The following is a 22,933-nucleotide window of genomic DNA, read 5'->3' as shown; positions in this document are numbered from 1 at the left end:
AGAGTTGGGAATCTGAGAGTGATAGAGTGAGACAGAAGCTGCTAAGCTTGATAGGACGTATTGGTCGGGAAGCACGTGTAGAGACAACCACTGGAAAGGCATGAGTAATAAATTCCACTTATAAGAGTTAACATGGAGGCTAACTTCTGTAATGAATGTTGATATTTATCTGTGTGTGTATATCCTTGTAGGTTCTTGAGGTTCTCTGGGAGTTGGCTCATCTTCCAACATTGCCCAGCAGTTTGATTCAACAAGCCTTGGAGGAGCATTTGACAATCCTTAGTGATGCATATGCAGTGAAGGAGGCAATAAAAAGAAGCTACATCATCAAATGCATAGAAGACATCAAGAGGGTTAGTTTGCCTTATCTCTCAGAATGTATATTCTGTGCCCCCCGCCCCCAAAGCTTGGCACATTCATTAGTTCTCAAGTTTCACAGGACGCCTTGAAAAGGGAGAGTGTGTGTATCAGTTTGCTTCTTGTGAAAGTCATAGCCAGTATCTTGCCTTTGTTTCTGCCAAAAGGAGTGACTGTTTGCTGTGGGGAAGCTGCAAGAATGAAATTTGCAAATAGATCCACGTGTCCTTCACAATGTAATCTATATATATTACATAGAGAACTAAATACTGGATTTTGTGGAACTGAGGAATAGCTATAGTACAGACTACAAAAGTAATCTAGAATGGGGAATAAAACTTGGAATGTTTATGCAGTCATTGTTACTAAGCATATCTATTACTGTACCTTCTCCTAATAGTCATCCCAACATAATAATCCTCAGTTTGTGTGGGTGGTACCAGCTTTACGTCAGCTCCATGAAATCACACGCTCATTTATTAAGCAGACCTACCAAAAGCAAGATAAGGTAAGATAATTTTTGATACAAAATTGTGTCTTGTGTGGATTGATACGATCAGGAGGGGAAAATATCAGGAGGGAATGAATCTAAAAAATGGGATGCGTTCAGAGACAACATTGAATACTGAGGGTTTGGGTACTTGGGACCTGAAAATGTTTGTTTGTTATTTCAGTGTATAGATCAGTGGTTCCCAGCCTTTACAAATTTGAGGACCACTTTTTAACCTCAATTTTTTTTGCAGGCCCTAGCATACAAATTGTTGTAATTTTAGGCTCTGTTAATTGAGAAAACACTATTATGTACTCAATACAGCATGCAACTCACTCTCTCAAGCTAGATTTTAAAGAAGGGGGGAATGTGTGAAAGAGGGGGGGGAATGTGTGAAAGGGGGGGGGGAATGTGTTTCTTTGGGTGGTCTTAAGAGCTGTCAGCAGTAGGATCTCCCAGAAATAGCTATTTCCCACTATTCAGATTGTGTCCGAATATCTGGTCTGGTGTAACTCACAAGTTCACATACCATGTTGTAAACTCTGGCGTGGTCGGATATATTAGTTCTGATTAAAGATGTTCTTCTGGCTTTCCTTTTTTTTCCGCAATAAAGGCTGTCTTATATTGAGCTGCTTTTCCTCAGACCCCACCCTCCATCAGCAGGATCTTCCATTATTTCCCATTTTATCTTTGTATCCCCCTCTCCTCTTAACATTTTTTTAAAAAGCTATCCTTTAGAAAGCTTGTATCAGACCCTAGCCTTACTTACTTTGTTGATCCAGATAATTATGATTTAATTAGGGTTTTTCAGCTCTGCATCAATACTTTATATTTGTAAGGTTACCCAGTATTTTATCCTTTTAACCTTATTAAACTTTACTTGTGTAATTCTTGATTAAATTCTACTAAGTAGAGGAAATGTATTGGCTGACACTGTGGGCCTAAAGTCTCATCCTTGAATCCAGAATTGTCTTTGTATTTAGCCCCCCTCTTCTTAACTTTCTCCCTTTAACATGGCACCTGTTGTGTAGGGAACTGATGTGAAAAACAACTATCAAACCCTAGGTCTGCTACATAGAAATCAGACTTAGACTTCCTCTTTGAGCAAAGCAATCACTGTCACAATGCCATGTCATATTAGTGTCATTCTTAATGCTAAGTATTCATAGTAAGTTCAGATTTGGCTTTGGAAACGAAAGCGCACAATTTTGTGCTGTGCTAACTGAAGTATATATTTGAAATGCTTAGTACTTCTTTCTGCACGACTAGTGTCATGACTGGAAACTGTGGTGAATGAGGATAGAAATTATGAGACTTTTGAGGCCCTGATTGAATAGATGGCCGGGGGGTGCAGCGAGGGAAACTTGTATTCGAGCCTTGAAAGTCTAATTGCACATGTTGTAATGCTCTGCTTAACACATCTTTTCCAATACTTCTGCCAAGAGCATTATTCAGGATCTGAAGAAAAACTTTGAAATAGTGAAGCTGGTGACAAGCAGCTTAATAGCATGCCACCGATTGGCCGCATCCGTGGCAGGTCCTGGGGGCCTGTCAGGAGCAACCTTAGTGGATTGCCGATACACGTATCGGGAGGTAAGCAAACTTGTGACGTTCAAACCAGATCATTTGGGGCTAGCCCTGTATAGAAGCAACTTGTCTCTTTACTGAGGCAGTGAGCTTGAATCTCTCAAACCTCAAATTTGCAAAATGTTTCATAAAGGTCTGTTAATTGCAGTTTGTGTTTGCTTCCTTTTCAGTACTTGGAGGCACATCTCAAATTTCTGGCATTTTTTCTCCAAGAAGCTACGCTTTACTTAGGATGGAATCGTGCTCGGGAAATCTGGGAATGCCTTGTGACAGGCCAAGATGTTTGTGAACTAGATCGAGAGGTGAGATGCTGCTGTTGAATGTCCTTGGAATAAATGTAGCACTAATTTTACTTGGAAACAATGTATCCTAAAGATGATCTGGGGCTAAAATCGAAACACACTAGGAAAACAAAATCGTTTCACAAATCTGTAGAAAAATCAAGTGCTGTTAGGAATGTTTGAGGGGCTATCGGGAGTAGACAAAAATTGCTGTTCATTCTCAATCATACGGATACTAGATTTTTCTTAAATTGTTAGCAATCCTCAAACAAATTCTGGTGCGTGGAGTAAACCATAGTATGTCAGATATTTTAGAGCAATGCAAAATATATCATTTAAAACCAGAATGTGAACCATAGTGTAAACTCTTTTCACAGATGTGCTTTGAATGGTTTACAAAGGGGCAGCACGATCTCGAGAGTGATGTGCAGCAGCAGCTTTTTAAAGAAAAAATTCTTAAATTGGAGTCTTATGAAATCACTATGAATGGTATGTAAGTATTTTTGTTTTATCAGCCTTCTGTATAATAGTCAGATATCTTAGAATAAAATTTGGGGGGCTTGATAACGGCTGAAGATTGCAAACAGCTTCAGAGACTAATGAAGTCAGACTTTAAAGCTTTTATTTTGCATGAGTAATGTTTCTGTGTTTGTTTAAATTAAAATAGCAGAATTCCCTTAAAATGTTAATTTTTAAAAACAGGTTTTGGTTTGTTTAAGACCTTTTTTGAAAATGTGAACCTCTGTGATCATCGATTGAAACGTCAAGGAACTCAGCTGGTAAGCAGCTTTCTATAAACTTGTTCTAGTGCAGTTCATAGGTCACAGCTGGCAAGTTTATTTGGAAAATAGTGTGCTCTATAAAATAGTGACCATTGGGAAGTGGCAGTTAGAATGTGGCTCTTCAAAGCTATAGTTACGGATTTTCCCTGGCATTACTGGGATTTCAAAGGCGGAATTGACATCCAGGGGAATTTCTGAAAGGCAGCACTTTGTCCTGGATCTTAGGCAAGTCAATTAAAAAAAAATCGTGTTTTTTCCCCTAACAAAAGCTCAACAATTTTGGAGGTTCCTTTAAATAATCTCAACAATTTTGGGGTGCCCTGGTTTTTACTTTTTGAAATATGGCAACCCTACTATAGTACATTAATTTGTCCTAAGTCAAGATTAGGTTTAGGGCTCAGATCAGTTTTCTTTAACTTACTCATATGAAACAGTCCATGAGCACAGTTAAATTCTTTGCTTTTACATGCTTGGGAGGGAGGGGCTTTTTCTAGGATTAACCAAGATAATTAGAGGAGTCCTTATTTGTACTTATAAGGGACGCGGGTGGCGCTGTGGCTTAAACCACAGAGCCTAGGACTTGCCGATCAGAAGGTCGGCGGTTCGAATCCCCACGATGGGGTGAGCTACCGTTGCTCGGTCCCTGCTCCTGCCAACCTAGCAGTCCGAAAGCACGTCAAAGTGCAAGCAGATAAATAGGTACCGCTCCGGCGGGAAGGTAAACAGCGTTGCCGTGCGCTGCTCTGGCTCGCCAGAAGCGGCTTAGTCATGCTGGCCACATGACTCGGAAGCTGTCTGTGGACAAACGCCAGCTCCCTCGGCCTATAGAGCGAGATGAGCACGCAACCCCAGAGTCGGTCACGACTGGACCTAATGGTCAGGGGTCCCTTTACCTTTACCTTTATTTGTACTTATATTACTATTACTTGTAATTAATAATAGTATCTTCAGTTTGTGATAGGATAAAGCTCTGCAACATGTGAAATATTTCAAAAGTGTACTCTGATCTGGGTGCTAACAACCTTAGTCTCTCTCTCTTTTATTTTGTCTAGCATGTAGAAAAACTGGAATTAATAGGAATGGATTTTATTTGGAAGATCGCAATGGAGTCACCTGATGAGGAAATAGCGAATGAAGCTATTCAGCTAATAATAAACTATAGTTACATCAATCTAAATCCAAGACTAAAGAAGGTAACAACTCTGAATTGTTTTGGTGGCTGTACTTGTCCCAGAAGATGAGATGTAGACTGCCTTCAGACAACCCTAACCCAGCATTCAGCATCTGTGTTAAAAGAACACGTGAGAGTAGGTAGCGAAGACTAACCTGGTAGCTCCATGTGGGCACCCCATCCTCATTGCTCTCCATGATTTGGAGGGATAGCTGCTTCTGCAGTGGAGAGCCTGCTCTATTTATGTGGGTTCCTCATGTGATTTTCAAGGATTCTAAATCTCACAGGTTGCCAAAATGAGTAGAGCAGGCTCTCTGCTGCAGAAGAAGTTATTCCTCCAGCTCAAGGAGGGTGACAAGGCTGGGGAGTCAGAGGTTGTGTCCCTATCCTCACTCTTCCACCTTGCAAGTTGTTGTAAACAAATGTAGAATGCCTCAGTATTGCCCCTGAAATGTGCAATCCCACCTCTTCCTTTGCATGCACAGGGGAAAGAGATTAGTAGCTTCCACTTGTTGACAATTGATAGTTTGCTGCATTTGTATGAAACTATAAGCTAATAGCTTGTCACTGATTCGAAGTTGAAGTTAACTTGTCACTGATTGAAGTTAAATTGTCACTGATATGAAGTTGAAGTTCTTTCTCTGCATCTGCATGCTTCTTTGCACAGGAAGGAAGAGGGAAGGGGAAGAGATTTTGTGTGTGTGTGTGTGTGTGTGTGCGCGCGCACTTACTGCTGTTCATTTATATGGCAAGCCTTGGTTTTGGTTGTCAGAATAGAGACATGGACCGTGTAAGTTTTTGTATTACCAACACTCTTTCTCCTGCCCATTCTAATGCTGAAATTCAGCAATATGTGTATAGTAGCAGTTCTCTGTATGCACTCTTGCTCTCTCTGCATGTGTGTGAATTAATGCTTTTAATATATAGTTTAACACTTTTCATTCTTTTCAGGATTCAGTGTCACTCCATAAGAAATTCATTGCGGATTGTTATACAAGATTAGAAGTAAGTGTCAATCTTTAAAAAAAAATGTCCTGTTGTATTTTTTTATTCTTACATAATTGTAAAATAATTTCCAGCATTCCACCTTGTACTGTACAGAAAGCCCTTTCTCAGCTGGAGTAATGGAGCAGCCACCATGTAGGGTTATATCCCCTAATTATCTGGGGCAGCAGGGAACCGCATGGTAGACTTGTGACCTTAGACAACTCCAGTTCTTTTCCCTTTCTTTACCTGGGACACTGAACATTGTCCCACCCTTGACCCAAGTAGAGTTATTCTTTTTTGGGGAATTGTATTTACCATCTCTCTCCTGCCATGGTTGGAACTGGAGCCAGGAGCCTAGAGTCAGAGATCTGTTACCTGTTTCCTTGCCTTGGGTATAACCCTCAAGAATCTTAACTAGATAGAGTATTCACAGGGCTCCTTTCTTGAATATCATTAAAATGAAGGTTTGTAGAGATATCTGCCCGTTATGCCTTGGCGCTAGCAAATTACTTTGCAGATAAAAGGCAAAGTTTAGGTTCTCAGTGTTGAAGAAGTTGCGGCACCAGAAATAGCACAATGTTTCTTTCATTCTAGGCAGCCAGTTCAGCACTTGGTGGTCCAACGCTGACACATGCTGTCACAAGAGCTACTAAAATGCTAACAGCAACTGCGATGCCTACTGTGGCAACATCGGTACAGTCTCCATACAGGTAAGGTTTTGGTTTAGGAATAGATAAATATGATCTATGTTGGTTTGTTCTAGATAACCATGATTTAGAGCAGTGTTTCCCAACCTTGGGCCTCCAGCTGTTTTTGGACTACAACTCCCATCATCCCTAGCTAGCAAGACCAGTGGTCAGGGATGATGGGAATTGCACTTCAAAAACAGCTGGAGGCCCAAGGTTGGGAAACACTGATTTAGAGGACTGGGAATGTGCTGAAGGCTCACACCTTCCTTCAGTTACAAGTTTTCCGTAACCATGCCTTGCTAAAATGTGCAAAACCATGGTATGAAATCCTCTTTAAACCATGCTAATGTGGTTAGCTGTAACCACAGTTTGCCCAACTTGCTTTTGTTAAAAGAAACCTCAGTAATGAGGAGTCTCATATCTCACATTCCTGATCCACTAAACTTTAGAATGTTACATCTGAACCAGGTATTCTTGTCTGTGTGTGAAATGGATATGGGCCAAAGAAACTACCGAAATTAGAACTGGCACCCACAGCTTCATCATACATAAACACTTTACAAAGGATAGGTTTATTCAATGTATTTTCCCCCACAAATGAATGTTTCTGGTTTTTTGTTTTTGTTTTTAAATACCTTGCAATAGGATTCACTGCAGAAGGTAGTTGCCAGAAGGGTGATGCAAGTCTCTGGTTACAAAAAGAAATGTTGAGTAAACACTTTTTTTAGGTTTGCTCAACTTATGCTGGCCTGTGATGAGAAGGAAAATAATATACTCTAAGTTTACCTTTTGGAAAATCAAGTGGTGCTCTGTTCCAGTTCCAAAAAAGAAGTGTTGTTCCTGTATTAAACAAGTGTAGTAATCGTGGAACAAATAATGTGCACTTCCATTAAATTGATTTGGACAGCTGCTTAAAGAAGATCTGGTAGTACTTGTAGTATTTCTCAGGGGATGTACAACAGCATAGTAGTCCTTTATGCAAGTGGGAGAAGTCTACAGTGAGACTGCAGTTAACCAGAAACAGCACTGTAAAAATCTTAAATCTAAATGTTTTCTGTTGCTGATATGGCTTCTGTGACCCTTTTTTTGCTGCTGTTTGGTCTCATCTGTATTTTTATTTGTAAGCTTCCTTGAGTTTACTGTTACCACGGAAAGGTGTGAGATATCAATACGTTAATTAAATAAATAGAAAGATGAATTGGCCCAGGAATACAGCCAAGTGCAGAAGCTGGTGCTATTTTCCTAAAGCACTGACCACATTCCCCCTGGCCCTGAGGGGAAGGAGGGCAAATTGGAGGTATAAAATAGCATCAAAAACCGCAATAATCTGCAGCGCTGTTTTGCTATTGGCTCTTCTCTCACACCTTCTTCCCTGCTAACATTTCTTTAAAATGTATGTTGTACCTCACTTTTTAAGCCTTTTTTAGGTGAAATAATAAAGTGTGTTGCCAGGTTTATCTTGAATTATGTGAGCCCCAAATAACAAAAGTTTAGGAAAAACTGGACTGAGTTTACTACTTATACTCCATTCTTTTCTTTCGCTAGGCAAAACTAGGGTTGGAAGTATGCGTTAAGGATGATTTTTTTTCTCCCTGCTGCCACCTCCACCACTAACCTGTGGTTACTTGGAATGCATAATATGATATGACCCAGTTCCGGAATTTCTCTGGCTCTGCTTCACTTCATTGTATAATGTGGAGCAGATACAGTGAAACAGTGTGAAGACATCACATCACACTTCCTCTTTTTTAAATCAAATGTTACAGAGGTGATGGTGGGGAGGAGTGGCAGCCACACATTTCTCCCCAGCATTCTATGTTAAGTGAATAAATCTAACTCCTTGACTGTTGCCATCTTGAAACTTAGTTCCAGCTTCTGCGTACTCCTTGACAGTGAGAAATTTGTTTGGGCCACCTATCAGATAGTGGCCACAGGGCATAGTGTTGGTGGCTTTTGTCAGGCTGGTAGGGATTTTCAAGGAGCTCAACTGAGGTCTCACCCAACTGTCTGCCATTTATTTTGATTGCAATCTCCAGGTCAACGAAGCTTGTAATAATTGAGAGACTGCTGCTGTTGGCAGAACGCTACGTCATCACTATAGAGGTAAAAAAAAAGAGAAGTCTTTGTCATTTTGGTACCCATGTCCCTTTAGTTTGAGTAGCCCAGTAAATGCAATGCTAAGTTTAGACTTCAAGTTCTCCTATTATTATTGGTGGTGGTGGTGGTGGTGTTATTTATTGAATTTATATACCGCCCAATCTTCTTCTTCTTTGGCGATCATTCATAGCCGAGTAAGATTGTCTTCCATAAACACGGTTTTAACTATGAGTCCGTAAGTGACTGTGGATGCCAATTCTGGACTCATATGTCCTTCCACAGTGTGGACATTGGTTCCTGGGCGGGAGTTTATCACAGTGTGGATTTGCCAAGTGTGCCTTCCTTTTAGCACATTTCTCCTTTGCGTCCTGAGTTCGGGTGTCTTCAAAGTCCATGACACCTTTGGTAAAGGCTGTTCTCCAACTGGAGTGCTCTCAGGCCATTGTTTCCCAGTTGTCGGTGTTTATTCTATATTTTTTAGATTTGCCTTGAGAGAGTCTTTGTACCTCTTTTGTTGACCACCAGCATTACACTTTCCATTTTTAAGTTTGGAATAGAGTAGTTGCTTTGGAAGACAATCATCAGGCATTCTCACAACAAGACCAGTCCAACGAAGTTGATGTTGAAGAATCATTGCTTCAACACTGGTGATCTTTGCTATATAATGGATGGATCATTGTGACAGCTAAAACAGATAAAAATGTTCAGTTGATCAGCTTATGCCAGTTTACATTTTAAATTGTTCCTTGATCATTTGTGTCAAAGGTCATTTTCCCCACTTTCTTTCCGTAGGACCTTTACTCCGTTCCACGTACTATTCTACCTCACGGTGCCTCCTTTCATGGACATCTTTTAACACTTAATGTTATGTATGAATCTACCAAAGATACCTTTACAGTAGAGGTATGCTCTTGCAATTTTATTGTATTCTAAAATACTCAAATTTAAGGTGTGAAAATTCTCAGCAAAAAGGGAGTTGGGTGCTGATGCAAAGCAGGGGTCAGCAAACCTTTTCAGCAGGGGGCCAGGCCACTGTCCCTCAGGCCTTGTGGGGGGCCGGACTTCATTTTTTGAAGAAAAAAAATGAACGAATTCCTATGCCCCACAAATAACCCAGAGATGCATTTTAAATAAAAGGACACATTCTGCTCATGTAAAAACACGCTGATTCCTGGACCATCCGCTGGCCGGATTTAGAAGGCGATTGGGCCGGATCGGCCTTAGTTTGCCTACCCATGATACAAAGAATATAATAGCATTGGGATGTGCTAAATAATATGTTTTGAGTGTGTTATATATAATGTCAAGGGTATGCTGAGTAAATGGGGCTTGCAGGATAATGTGGAAATGTTTCATGCGCTTGAACTAACTTCCAATTCATTTTTTGCAGGCTCATAGCAATGAGATCATAGGGAGTGTCAGATGGAAGATAGCAAAGCTATTGAATGCTCCTGTGGAAAACATACAGATATTTGCAAATGACAGCTTGGTATGTTAGGATGATTTTATCAATATTCTAGATGTGTACGGTTTGCAGAAGCTAAGAAAATATATTGTATTTCAGCTAACAGTGAATAAAGATCAAAAGCTACTTCACCAGTTGGGCTTTTCTGAAGAACAAGCACTTACTGTAAAGACATCAGGAAGTGGAACCCCATCAGCAAGCTCTGCTGATTCCTCCACTAGCTCCAGCAACAGTAGTAATGTCTTCAGTTCATCATATGCAATGGAACAGGTACAACATGGGGGGAGTAAATATAGATTTCACACACACAAAGACACTTTTTCATTAATTAAGTTGGTTTCATTTCACTTTAAAAAACTGCTTTCCAGTATCTTCCATTTCTCTGTACCCTGCATTGGTCAGTCGTGATTCAAATCTTTATAAAATTAGTTTGTCAGAATTTGAAAATCAGTTGGAAAGACTGAAGTGAGCTAGTGCTACATGCAGTTACTTACACTGATCCTGCACTTTTTCCCAGTTGAATTGAGATGCTTGATAAATCCAGCAGGAACTGCTAGCACACCTTTCTCATCTGATTTTGATGAACGCAGGATTTCAGTGATCATTTCAGAAATGAATTCATCTGAATTGTTTGAAGTAGTTCTAACTGTAAGCAGAAATGGAAAAAGTATAAAGCATCCTCCCTGCTGCTGTTCATTATATTTGATGACACAGTTTAGAATTCCAAGGTGTAATGTTTTGGTTCACTCTGTACATAAAAGTTAAAAGTATTGGAAATGTGAAGCTGTGGTTTCTTTGGCAGAATTTCAGATCAACACTGCAGGTGTGTGTGTGTGTGTGTGTGTGTGTGAGAGAGAGAGAGAGAGAGAGAGAGAGAGAGAACTATACAGGATTCAGTGCCTTGTGTTGGCAAGTAGCTGACACCCCTAGGCCAGGTTTTAAATTTATATCGTTCAATTTTTAAAAATTGAGAACCCTAACAAATTGCTTAAGAAATAGGGAAGTTAACTGTGTGTTCTTAATCCTCAGGAAAAATCCCTCCCTGGAGTGGTAATGGCTCTTGTGTGTAATGTGTTTGACATGCTGTACCAGCTTGCGAACCTAGAAGAGCCAAGGTAAGTAGTGTTATTGAAGACACTGTAGAAATACTGTGGCTGCAAAAATAAATAAATTTTGGAAGCCTTTACAAGTAGACATAGTGTCCAGCCCAGCAGAAATTGAGTATATTATATGTCTCTTGTATTCTTCAGGATTACTTTGAGAGTACGGAGGCTTCTTTTGCTGATTCCTACTGACCCAGCTATTCAGGAAGCACTTGATCAGCTAGATTCTCTTGGACGAAAGGTATATATCTTTCTGTTAACTACACAATCATAGTCTAGTTTTACTGATTGAGATTGGGATTGAAAGGAATGGAGAAAGAAACAGGTAGGGCATTAAATTGTAGGCATTATAAAATGCTGGGGAAATGCTATCCATTGTGGAGCAAGAATTGAACCATCACTGGTTAAATTAATTTTATTTCTCTTATTATTAATGAAGTGTTGCTTTGGCAGGGTGGGGGGGGAATTCCTTTGCTTAGCACACATTACTTTCCTTCTAGGGATTCAGATAGCATGGCTAATGTGCTTATCGCCACTGGGGCAGGAAAAATGCCATGTTAGCACAGCCGTGTATTAGCTTGCTAGCTTCATCTGTAAAGTTGGCACAGAATCTATTACCCGTAAAGTTCCTAAGCCACAGGCTCATTTAACATTCACCCTTAAGGATGGCTGGCCTAGCTACCTATATAGGATAGTAGCAAATAGTCATTGGGTCCTAAACATGTTTCATAGAAGTTAGCAAACTACGTTAAAATTAATCTGGCATTCACAAAACATGTCTCTCCCATATCTCTCGTGCTGCAACCTTACAACAGTTTTACTTCACCCCCAAAGGCACACTCCTCCATTGTCTCCCAAGACAGATGGATGCCAGCTATTAAAAAATAATAATGTAAATTACAAAAGATACTAATTAAAGAGAAATTGTATTTACACAGGGGTGCATCGAAAAAGAAGGGTGTGGCATAAACTTTGTAAAAATCTACAGATTGTATTTTATAGCTCTTTATGGTATTGAATAGGGATGGGGAATCTGTGGTACTCCAGACGTCAAATTTCCACCAGCCTGAGTCGGCCGCACCAGTAGTCAGGGATGGATTTGTAATCCAGTGATATTCAGAGGGCCATGAGTCCTCTGTCCCTGGTATAGAGTATAGCAAAAGGTGCTTGCAAGAGATTTTATTACTTTTAGGAAGTTCAGGACTTCAAAGACTAGCTATCATGGCTATATAACCATGTTATATCAGACTAGCTATCATGGCTATATAACCATGTTATATCAGATCTGCCTTCTTATTTGTATTTCTCTATGCTTATTCTTTTCTCAGAAAACATTACTCTCTGAATCAAACTCCCAGTCTTCAAAGTCGCCTTCTTTGTCTACAAAGCATCAACACCAGCCTAGTGCTACTTCAATACTTGAAAGTCTTTTCAGGTCTTTTGCCCCAGGAATGTCTACTTTTAGAGTACTTTACAATCTTGAGGTAAGAGTAAATTGGCATGGAAGTGTGGGGTAGGCTCAAATATCAATTCTTTTGTTTTGCATGTAGAAGACCCTGTGTTCAGTTCCTGGCATCTCCAGGTAGAGTTGGGAAAGCTTTCTGTATGAAATTTTGCCGCCAGTCAGCGACCTGGTTTACACCATAATACTAAAATGTGACTTAGGCAAGTGTCAACAAACTCTGGGGAGGACAGAGGAAAGGCAGTCTCTGAACCCACTGATTTGTTGAGGCTCATCCATTTAGTGCTAAACTATAGTTTAGTGCTTGGGTCCTCAAACATTTTGAGTCCTGAGGCACATCTGAACAACTAAAAAATATAATGGATGCCACAATATATCCATTCACAGAAGAAAAATGGGGTGATGCCAGCACACACAAAACAAAGCTGGCAAAACAAACATGCAAAAACCCCTATCCCCCAAAAGGGGGAAAGGCAAGTAATAAAAAGCAACCCAGACTAACAAAAAAACAAACAAACACAAAACACCTGCAGCTGCATGCCAACATGCAGAATACACACAGTGCTAGCAAACAAAAAGGAGGCGTTGAATTCTCTTAAGATGAAACTGCTGTAGTGACACTGTTTTTCCAGTTGTCCACAGTTGGGTTATCTTTGCATGGTTTCCATAGTAGTGATCCCGCTCTCTTGCAACCACCTAAACATCTGTTTACCAGGTCGCATGGCTCTCCCTCACCACCTTCCATTCTTTTTACATACTATGTAAATATACCATAACTTCTCTCTTGAAATGACAGGGATTGTCATGGGCCTTGAAACACACTTCGCAAAAGCTTTGTTAGTATTCAGGGACCTCTGACTGTGTTAATGTTCTTAATTATATGACAGGTGTTGATAAAATAATTAATTAACATTAGTGAAAGGTCTCATTGAATTCAGATGACCAAGTGCCGTAGTTTGGTGAGTTAATTCTGAGTAGCAGTGTTAGAGTGTAATATGAACTCTTGCCCATCTGAGCATACTTTGCCTGTGGGTGAGAGAGCGGCTTAGTGTATTGCTCCACTGAAACTCTGCCACTTACCTAAAGTCTGAATATTTTTCAGGTCCTGAGTTCCAAACTAATGCCTACAGCGGATGATGAAATGGCAAGAAATTGTGCCAAATCTTTCTGTGAAAATTTTCTCAGAGCAGGTGGCTTGAGGTTAGTTGAAAGAAATATTCTGAAGTGGAACCTTCCAGCTGTGCGAGAACTAGCCTTTAAGCATTTTCAACTCAGTATACATTTAATACTAGTATAAGTACTGTAAATGGTGCTCTCAATAGTAGTATTCGAGCAGCTATTCCAAATACTGTGGGGACAGCATAAATTACACTAGGTAGTTTGCCTTCTTTGTGTGTATGATGTTGAATAAATTGCAGCAAGGGTTTTTTCCTGTTACCTTTCCACTTCCATAAGCCTTTCTTCGTACATCCTACACAAAGAAGTGCCAAAACTGCAGTGCAACCTGGATATTCTTGCTTTTTCAATACTGCTTTCGGTGGTTGGTGCTGTCCTCCCAAAATCTGTTAAGGTGTTTGCAGAAAATGCTTTGTCAAAGAGTTCTGGATAATAGATAGTACTATGCCATTGATCATTGAATCTGCACTTAACTTTGAATAGGAGTAGACAGTTTGAGGCACTGAGATGGCATTGACTATGCCCTACTGATAAAGTCATAATAAATTTAAATAGCTGATTAGAATTTTAAAAAATAAGCTGGAGGTTGTAAGTATTAAATGTCATCTCTTAGCATATTTGCACTTCAGTACTTGACCGGCAAATGAGAGTTGCTTATATTTCTAGTCTCCAGTGGTTGTGTGCTTAGAACCATAGAATGGTAGAGTTGGAAGGGACCCTGAGGATCATCTAGGCCAGACCCCTGCAATGCAGCTGTTGCATACAGGGATCGAACCTGCAACCTTGGCATTATCAGCACCATGCTCTAACCAGCTGAGCCATAACACGCCAACAGAAGAGTATGCCTTTGGACCACAGAAAGGAAGTGACAGGTGCTGCCATTATTGTGATGGCACAGTCATTTGATCGGTGTCCAGAACATTGTGGAGTGCAGAAAGATGTTGATGTACACCAGAGCCCTTGCTTTCCCCCGTCTCACCCGCTGATAGTCAGAATTTGGTGGAGCCTGTCAACTGGCCCCCTGATTTAGTGATGGTGTTAGTGAGGCTGCTCTGTTTTAAATGATTAACACATTATATTAGTAAAAGTAAAGGTACCCCTGCCTGTGTGGGCCAGTCTTGACAGACTCTAGGGTTGTGCGCTCATCTCACTCTATAGGCCGGGAGCCAGCGCTGTCCGCAGACACTTCCGGGTCACGTGGCCAGCGTGACAACCTGCATCTGGCGAGCCAGCGCAGCACACGGAACGCCATTTACCTTCCTGCTAATACATTATATTAATCCTCATCAATACAGGGAAATATTTTCAACCAACAGACTTCTACATGTGTTATATGTTTCTTGTCTTAATTAAAAATATCTAAATTTATTTTCCAGTTTGGTGGTGAATGTTATGCAGAGAGACTCCATCCCATCAGAAGTGGATTATGAAACAAGACAGGGAGTTTATTCAATCTGTCTGCAGCTGGCAAGGTATGTGATTGATTTTTCAAAGGTAGATATGCATGACCCTAATCTGCTCAGTGTTTGATCTTCCTAAGGTACATAGAGCCTTCACTGTTCAAAACAGCACAATTCTTTTTATGTTTAGGTTTTTGCTTGTTGGGCAAACCATGCCTACCTTTCTTGATGACGATATTGTTAAACATGGAGTGGAAACACTTTCATCACGCCCATTCCGTAATGTGAGCCGGCAGACTACCAGGCAGATGTCAATGTGTGGAACCCCAGAGAAGTCCTCTTATCGCCAGCTGTCTGTGTCAGACAGGTCCTCTATCAGAGTGGAGGAGATCATTCCTGCTGCGCGGGTTGCAATCCAAGTAAGTAGGTCTAATGTGGCAGCAGTAGCCCTGCTAAAGGCAGAGCTCAAACATCCGCTCTGCAGAATTTTTGTACCTTTTTAAAAAAATGGCACTCTGCCAGAAAACCAGAGTTTTTCTCCTGTTTCCAACTATGTTCCTTGGATTTGGTGTCACCTGTAAGTGCTTTTCTGGCCTAACACATTGGTATCTTGAACAAGAATTCTTTTTTTTCCTAACCCCAGACAATGGAAGCAAATGACTTCACTTCCACAGTTGCTTGTTTTATGCGACTCTCATGGGCGGCTGCTGCAGGGCGGCTTGACCTGGTGGGAAGCAGTCAGCCGATCAAAGAAAGCAACACGCTGTTCCCTGTTGGCATTCGTAACCGTCTTAGCAGCTCAGGTACGCCACTGACTTAACAGAATTGAAACAGCTGAGATTTGGCAATGACCTCAGCTCTGTGTTGCTCATAAGACTTTATCACAACTGTAGCTGTTCATTCCTAACTTGAGAGATTTACACTTCCTTTAATCTTTTGTCACTTGTTAACATATTGCAGGAAGCAATTGCAGTTCAGGAAGTGAAGGAGAACCAACAGCTCTGCATGCTGGGATCTGTGTGAGGCAGCATTCTGTATCCACCAAAGATGCACTGATTGCAGGAGAGGCCTTGTCTCTCTTAGTTACATGCCTACAGCTCCGCAGTCAGCAGCTAGGTAGGTTTGAGAGAAGTGGACGAAGCTTTTCTGTTGTTTCCTGACCGTACATACAATTGAGCCACAAAGACCCAGTCCCAATTTGTTACCATCTAACTCTGTTTTCACTTTCTCTCAACCTCTGCTTATATCTGGCACCCGCATTTTACTGTAACGCCATATAATGCTAATCTATTAGATTTTCCCAATGATATTTTAATATTAGGAGTATTAAGTACTGTAGTGCTTTCTCACGAAAGAAATTGTGACAATCCACATTGTGTTTTTCTTAGGATCTTTTTACAACCTCCCTTGTGTTGCTGACTTTATCATAGACATACTACTTGGCTCGCCAAGTGCAGAGGTAAGGTGCTTGCATTTATATTCAGAGCAGTTCTCTTGCAGAGAGCAGGGCATGTTCTGCATGGACCAAGTGCTCGTGCCAGTGGCAGTTGAAAAACATTTGCTACAGATGAAGTTACTTAGGATATGCCACTGACTTTCAAGCAAAGAAGTTCCTAGGATGAGAAAGCTGTGTTCTTTAGAGGACTGGACATATGGGAATTAAGCATTTTTATCATACTTTATACAGATGTGCCAGTTTAAAACTGAAACTAAGATTTGCCTCAAAAGCAGCAGTGGATTGATGACATTTTTTCCTGCCTCAAGTGAGCAATTGGAGGATGACAACCACTTGGTGCTGTCCTAGTGCCCACTCGAGAAAGAGCCTGCATGGTCACTTCTGTTCCTTATATGCTTGTCTGTCTCAGCTAGCTTGGACAAATTATGATAGTAACTTGGGTGTTTTAAGAGTTTTCTAAGACAGTGGTATTAGGTTTTGTGATCTGATGTGTGCTTCTGCCCTGTTCCAGATTCGTCGCGTGGCCTGTGACCAATTGTATACCCTCAGTCAGACAGACACATCAGCTCACCCTGATATACAAAAACCAAACCAATTTCTTTTGAGTGTCGTCCTTACTGCTCAGCTGCCGCTCTGGTCACCTACCAGCATCATGAGAGGCGTCAACCAGAGGCAAGTTGGAGGCATGTTTGTTCAATAGAGAATGTAAGAATTAAAAATAAGCATTTGTCTTAAATGCTTATTTAAGACAAGTGCAGTAAAAACTTGTGAAACGGGGGGGGAAGAGTGCTAGAAGTGAACTGAGAAGTTATGATTTCCCCTGTGGTTGCTTGAATAGGAATTGGATAGCCAGGAAGTTACTGAATCATAATGCAACACTGAACCACAATCTACCCAGTACAAAGAGAGGATAAACTTCTGGAGGCAGTAGCATCAGCCAGCATACTATGCTAACTTACTTTTAGATTTGTTGATCATAGTAAATGCACAAAAAGCCAATAGTGCTGTGGGGGTTTTTTGTGCTGTTTAAAAATTACATGCATGCCAATAACAAAATTTCAGTCTTCTTCCTGTTACCATTAGATTTCCAATAAGAAAATAAGCATCCATGATGTTGAATGTGCAGCAATGTTTGCTTTAAAAGTTAAACATTAAATATGAACACCAAATCCTAGATCTGCTTTCAAAGAAGGGGATTTTAAGCTGATAGCATTTCAGCATATTATTCTGGGATGAATGATGATCATCATTACAAACAATTCACAACTGTGAACTTAAAATAAAAGCAAACCTTGGTTTTATAGCATAGAATGTAAGGCAACATGTTGGCTAGGTCTGAATAAACATCTTGCATGTGTACATGGTACCCAGAAAAGTAAAGGTTTCTGTAAATATTTTACATGCTTCTGAAATCCCCCCCCCCCCAGTATTAATTGCCTGAATTTGCTTTTAGGCTTTTGTCCCAGTGTACAGAGTACTTTGACCTTAGATGCCAGTTATTGGATGATCTCACATGTAAGTAATAGGAATCAAAACTGCTTGAAACTTAATGTACCATAAGAAAATGTCCCGTATCCACATGGTAAACAGTGCCATCGAAGTTGAGTCAAGTATTAATATTGATTGCGCTTATGGAGAGAGAGAAATGTGTTTCTCTTGGGTTCTTATCCTTCCTCCATTATTTGTGTCCTTGTGCAGGACTGTGTTTGCATGGGCTAAAAACACTGTTTCAGAGGTCAAGTGAGAGATCATCTGCCTCTCTCATGAACTGTTTGCCTGGGTCTTCTCTTTAGTTTTAGTGTGCAGTCTAATTGTCTCAAGTGATTAGTAGTTGACTTTGAGCACACAGCTGGGTAGCAGTGCTACCCCAGCCAGATGGGCAGGGTATAAATAATAAAAGTATTATTATTACCATTTCCTACCTTTTCAAGACCATAAGGAACTACACACTACAACTACCATAGTGTTCCACTTTCTTGTGGATGGAAATAACATACAAGAGCTACTTTGGCTTTTTTCACATTGTTTTATAGAACTAGGAAAAGTGGGCAGGATAATGCTCTCATGTTCTTTGCCACTAGGGGATGTATGTAGGAGTATGAGCAAGTGATAGAAAGGCAGAAGAGCGAAAAAAATGCTATTCGCCTTCATAATAACTATTAAAAAAAAAAAGGAACATTTACCTGTGTCTTGACGTTTCATTTCCAAAAAGTAATTCTGTGTTCATTTTAAGCTAAATAATATCTTTTATATGAAACAAAATGTTAACCTAAGTTTGTCCATCTGTTCTGTAGGCTTAACCCATGTGGTTTTTCTTCCCTAGCTTCAGAAATGGAACAACTAAAGATTAGCCCAGCTGCTATGTTGGAGGATGAGATCACGTGGTTGGATAACTTTGAACCTACCCGTGCAGCTGAATGTGAAACCAGTGAAGCTGACAATGTGTTGTTGGCGGGACATTTGAGGCTCATTAAGACCCTCCTGTCACTTTGCGGAACAGAGAAGGAAATGCTAGGTAACTTGCTTTCAGTGCTTAGTTGTGTCATTACAATGTTAAACCTAGCGATTTCTTCCTCTCTGCTGAGATCGCTCAGGCTTCAGGTCACCAGAATTCCTAATTTGTCAGGTCAGGCTGCTTGCATCTGGTTGCCATGGGCAACAAGAGTTCTAATTTTCACAGTGGAAAGAGAATGGTTCTTCACTTTCTTTGTGGAGCAAGGCTTAAGCTTTCAGGCAAATAAGCAAATGCAGCAAATTTGGCAATATGAACAACTATCTCTTAGGCTAAGACCTGAGGGAGCAGAGGTTGTCTCACTTTCCTGCCTGCTTAGAACATACTTCAAATAGCAGTGGTCTTAAATGAAAATTATTTGCTGTTTTCCACATTTGATTTGTAGTGCTTTGGTCATAAACTAGACAATTAGAACAAAAATAACAGTTCTCTGGGGTGAGGATAGCTATATGTGTAGCTTACAATAAAACAGGAACAGCATGTGATGCCATTTGATAATCATTGCTTAGTTGTTTTAGTAAAGGGAAGGGAAACTCTGGTGGTGGTGCTCTTTAAATACAGTGAAAGCTTCTATAGTCCGGCTTGTGTTCCGCCAAGCTGAAGCTATCTGTTCTGACGCTGGCAGCTGTTATCCAGTAAGACCTTTCTCAGCTGTGCTTCCTATGACCTGTTTAAGTGGAGATGATAGGAAAAGCATGATCCCTCACTGGACACCTTTTTCTTGCATGATCATTTATTATAAATCCTGTAACAGTCAACATTGAACATAATGTTATTCCCTTTATAGGTTCGTCTTTGATCAAACCATTACTAGATGACTTCCTCTTCCGAGCATCTAGGATTATTCTGAACAGCCATTCTCCAGCTGGCAGTGTGGCTGCCACTCAGCAAGACTTTCATCCAAAGTAAAGAGTGCATGAGGACTTTTGTTGTATTAAAGAAAGAAGCACAGAGGGCTTGGATCTACCATTCTTGAATAGTCAATCAGCTTTGTGCAGAATGGAACAATTTCCTTTTTTTAAAAAAAGACATTAAACTTCATAAGCAGTGCTTGAGTGTGCCGAGAAATTAAATAACTGAGAATAAATGTGGTTCCTGAGAGGGGCTATTAAGAAACATATTGAAATACTACTCAATTATAAATCATCTATATTGCTCTCATGTCCTTTATTACATTTTTAGAACATGATGTTCCATATCTGTGGAGAATCACATTTCAAATTCTTGAAGATTATTAAGCAATATTGTAAATGCTCTTCCAGAACTATTTATTTTTACTGTGCATAACTTGAATGGCTATAGTTGGTCCATTACAAAATCCAAAGGGCTCAGTTGTTTTAAAAAGCAAAGCTCAATCCCTCTTTCAGAAGCACAAAGGCATCTGAACAATTTATTGGACCATAGGGCCGGTGTAACTAACCCGTGCATTATCACAGTCCATAATTCCCTCAAAATGTTGAATGCCATACCCAGAAACAAAGAAATCGGGTTAACTGTTTTCGTAAATTTCTCTTATGGGTGTAACTTAACTTAGCCACTGAGCTTGGGATTTTATGCAGAAATCTAAGTACTTTTCTGCTTAAGTGTCATTTTATTTACATCCCGGAACCAGCCCTTCTTTAGGGGGGAATGATAAGCTCACAGACTTTTTTTATTCCTTGCCTTCCTCTGCAAAATAAATAACATCCACTGGTCCGGGAAATAAAAATGCCCTGAATGGTTTTAAAATTGGACTGCACAGATGGGCATTAAACTTTACTTGGATTCCCTGTGGCAACTATTGGAAGTAGGTCATTTGATATATCTTGCTAGTATGAAAACTGAATATGCAGTACGAACAGATTCTTTTTGCTCCCTTCTAGGTGCAGTACAGTGAATAGCCGATTAGCAGCATATGAAGTGCTGGTGATGCTGGCAAATAGCTCGCCCTCAAATCTACAGCTTATTACAAAAGAGCTGCTCTCTATGCATCACCAGCTTGATCCAGCTCTTTCCAAGGAATTTGATGTAAGTGGGTTACTTCAATGGAAGTAAATTTTTTCACTCCAGCTATGTATATATGAATCTAAATGTCAGATCTTCAGAATGGATTAAATAATGAGAGTCATAGAATTGTAGCATTGGAAGGGACCATAATGAATACTTTTGGAAAGTCTCTTGGATATTCAGTTTTTTTAAAAAATATATCCATTAATGCTTTAAATCTTCTTTGCTACAAATTTCTGCTCTCTGCCTCCCTTTCTTCCAGTATCTCCCACCTGTAGACGGTCGATCCATTTCAGGATTTGTGGGGTTAAAAAATGGAGGTGCAACATGCTACATGAATGCCGTCTTCCAACAGCTCTATATGCAGCCAGGACTTCCCGAGGTAATCTTTATTTACTGTTCTTAAAGCAAATTCTTTTGGGATGCCTGTTAACTTCACACATATAGTATGGACTCTGGGAAGGAAGGAGTGCTGAATCATGAAAATGGGCCACAACTCTGAGGTAAATCGAAAACTACCTAGTTCAGAAATTACAAGGCTGAGATTTATATGTAGTAAATGAGGGGATCTCTAACCTTGGTGGTAGGGTTTTGGCTCAGGCACATTTAGAAATCCAAAACTTTCTGGGACACCATAAAATGCGCATGTCACAGAATAAAAACTGTTGACGCTCACACAGGCAAAACACTTGTGTAGATGACAAAATACAGACAAAACAAACATGCAGCATCCCCAGAAAAACACATACATCACAAAATAAACACAGTAAAAACCAGGCAAAACACGCATACCCCAGCAGTGACAAAAAGCATAACTTTGGAAATAATTAAAAGCAAGGAGAACACCCAGCCCCAAACAACAAAAGCAAATTGCACACAAACACAAGCACCAAAAACAAAACAACAGGAGAAGCACACACACAATTGGTCCATCATCCCCAAGCCTCCCAGACAGCAGCAGGATTCCTTTTCTTCTCTGAAAAGGTTTGGAGGCTAAACACAGAGCTGGAGCTTGCTCGCCCTCTTTCCCCTTCCTTTGAAGAATACCTCTGGGCCCACCTGGGCCATAGTTGGAGCACATGGGCATTTGAAGCCCAGGCTCTTGCTCTGCTTTGCTTGGAGGACAGATACGGGAGCCTTGTGATCTCTCCTCCTTATTGTTCCTTTAAGGGGACAGAATGATTTCCAGTCCTTTGAGGTAGTGCAGTTTGGTGAGAAGCCTCTCAGTGAGGCCAGCCATGTGGCCCTACTCTTCGTCCCTTCCATCTTCCTAACCAGTATGCTTGTTGAAGGTGGGAATAGCTAATAAGGAAGCTTTGAGTATGTTGAATATTAATATTAAGTACCTTGGTTACTGCTCTTACCAACTCCTGACGAAACTGAACTGTTCCTCAGTGTGATGCATTTTCAATAACTTTCCTTGCCAATTGTTTCCAAAGGCATTGCTTTCGATTGACGATGACATGGACAATCCCGATGACAATGTGTTCTATCAAGTTCAGTCACTCTTTGGTCACTTAATGGAGAGCAAGCTGCAGTATTACATACCTGAAAATTTCTGGAAGGTAATTCTCCCCACCCCCAATTTTAACATGTAGATTAAGGTCTAAACCTACTGAAATGCAGCAATACAAAAGGGCTCTTACCTGTTTGAATATACAGTCTTACCTTGGTTTTCGAACAGCTTAGTTCTCAAATGTTTTGGCTCCCAAATGCCGCAAACCTGGAAGCGACGGTTCCGGTTTGCAAACTATTTTTGGAAGCTGAACATCCAACAGGGCTTCCACAGCTTCTGATTGGCTGCAGGAGCTTCCTGCAGCCAATCAGAAGTCGTGCTTTGGTTTTCGAATGTTTTGGAAGTCGAATGGACTTCCGGAACTGATTCCGTTCAACTTCCAAGGTGCAACTGTAATATATAGTTCTCCCTATTGG

The 22,933-nt window shown here is 40.5% G+C and overlaps 1 protein-coding gene across 2 annotated transcripts in view; it reads left to right on the top strand.

Annotated features, from left to right (window-relative positions):
- Positions 1-22,933, top strand: part of USP24 (ubiquitin specific peptidase 24) — a 72,186-nt gene that overhangs the window by 27,735 nt on the left and 21,518 nt on the right. For both annotated transcript variants that reach the window (XM_081867089.1, XM_081867090.1), the window contains exons 14-43: positions 3-98; positions 192-353; positions 758-865; positions 2,291-2,440; positions 2,605-2,736; positions 3,093-3,204; positions 3,418-3,494; positions 4,550-4,690; positions 5,620-5,673; positions 6,250-6,365; positions 8,381-8,447; positions 9,234-9,344; positions 9,832-9,930; positions 10,006-10,176; positions 10,936-11,021; positions 11,157-11,250; positions 12,338-12,493; positions 13,574-13,671; positions 15,024-15,119; positions 15,238-15,466; positions 15,691-15,850; positions 16,008-16,163; positions 16,436-16,506; positions 17,015-17,175; positions 17,957-18,018; positions 18,827-19,018; positions 19,803-19,920; positions 20,878-21,022; positions 21,264-21,383; positions 22,441-22,566. In XM_081867089.1, coding sequence (XP_081723215.1) covers positions 3-98; positions 192-353; positions 758-865; positions 2,291-2,440; positions 2,605-2,736; positions 3,093-3,204; positions 3,418-3,494; positions 4,550-4,690; positions 5,620-5,673; positions 6,250-6,365; positions 8,381-8,447; positions 9,234-9,344; positions 9,832-9,930; positions 10,006-10,176; positions 10,936-11,021; positions 11,157-11,250; positions 12,338-12,493; positions 13,574-13,671; positions 15,024-15,119; positions 15,238-15,466; positions 15,691-15,850; positions 16,008-16,163; positions 16,436-16,506; positions 17,015-17,175; positions 17,957-18,018; positions 18,827-19,018; positions 19,803-19,920; positions 20,878-21,022; positions 21,264-21,383; positions 22,441-22,566 — 3,666 coding nt within the window. The remainder of the gene's footprint in view (positions 1-2; positions 99-191; positions 354-757; positions 866-2,290; positions 2,441-2,604; positions 2,737-3,092; positions 3,205-3,417; positions 3,495-4,549; positions 4,691-5,619; positions 5,674-6,249; positions 6,366-8,380; positions 8,448-9,233; positions 9,345-9,831; positions 9,931-10,005; positions 10,177-10,935; positions 11,022-11,156; positions 11,251-12,337; positions 12,494-13,573; positions 13,672-15,023; positions 15,120-15,237; positions 15,467-15,690; positions 15,851-16,007; positions 16,164-16,435; positions 16,507-17,014; positions 17,176-17,956; positions 18,019-18,826; positions 19,019-19,802; positions 19,921-20,877; positions 21,023-21,263; positions 21,384-22,440; positions 22,567-22,933) is intronic.

The sequence above is a fragment of the Podarcis erhardii genome, assembly GCF_964252035.2.
Source record: "Podarcis erhardii genome assembly, chromosome: 6".
NCBI lineage: Eukaryota > Metazoa > Chordata > Lepidosauria > Squamata > Lacertidae > Podarcis > Podarcis erhardii.
Note: the sequence above shows the minus strand (reverse complement) of the source record. Positions and strands in the feature narration are given on the sequence as shown.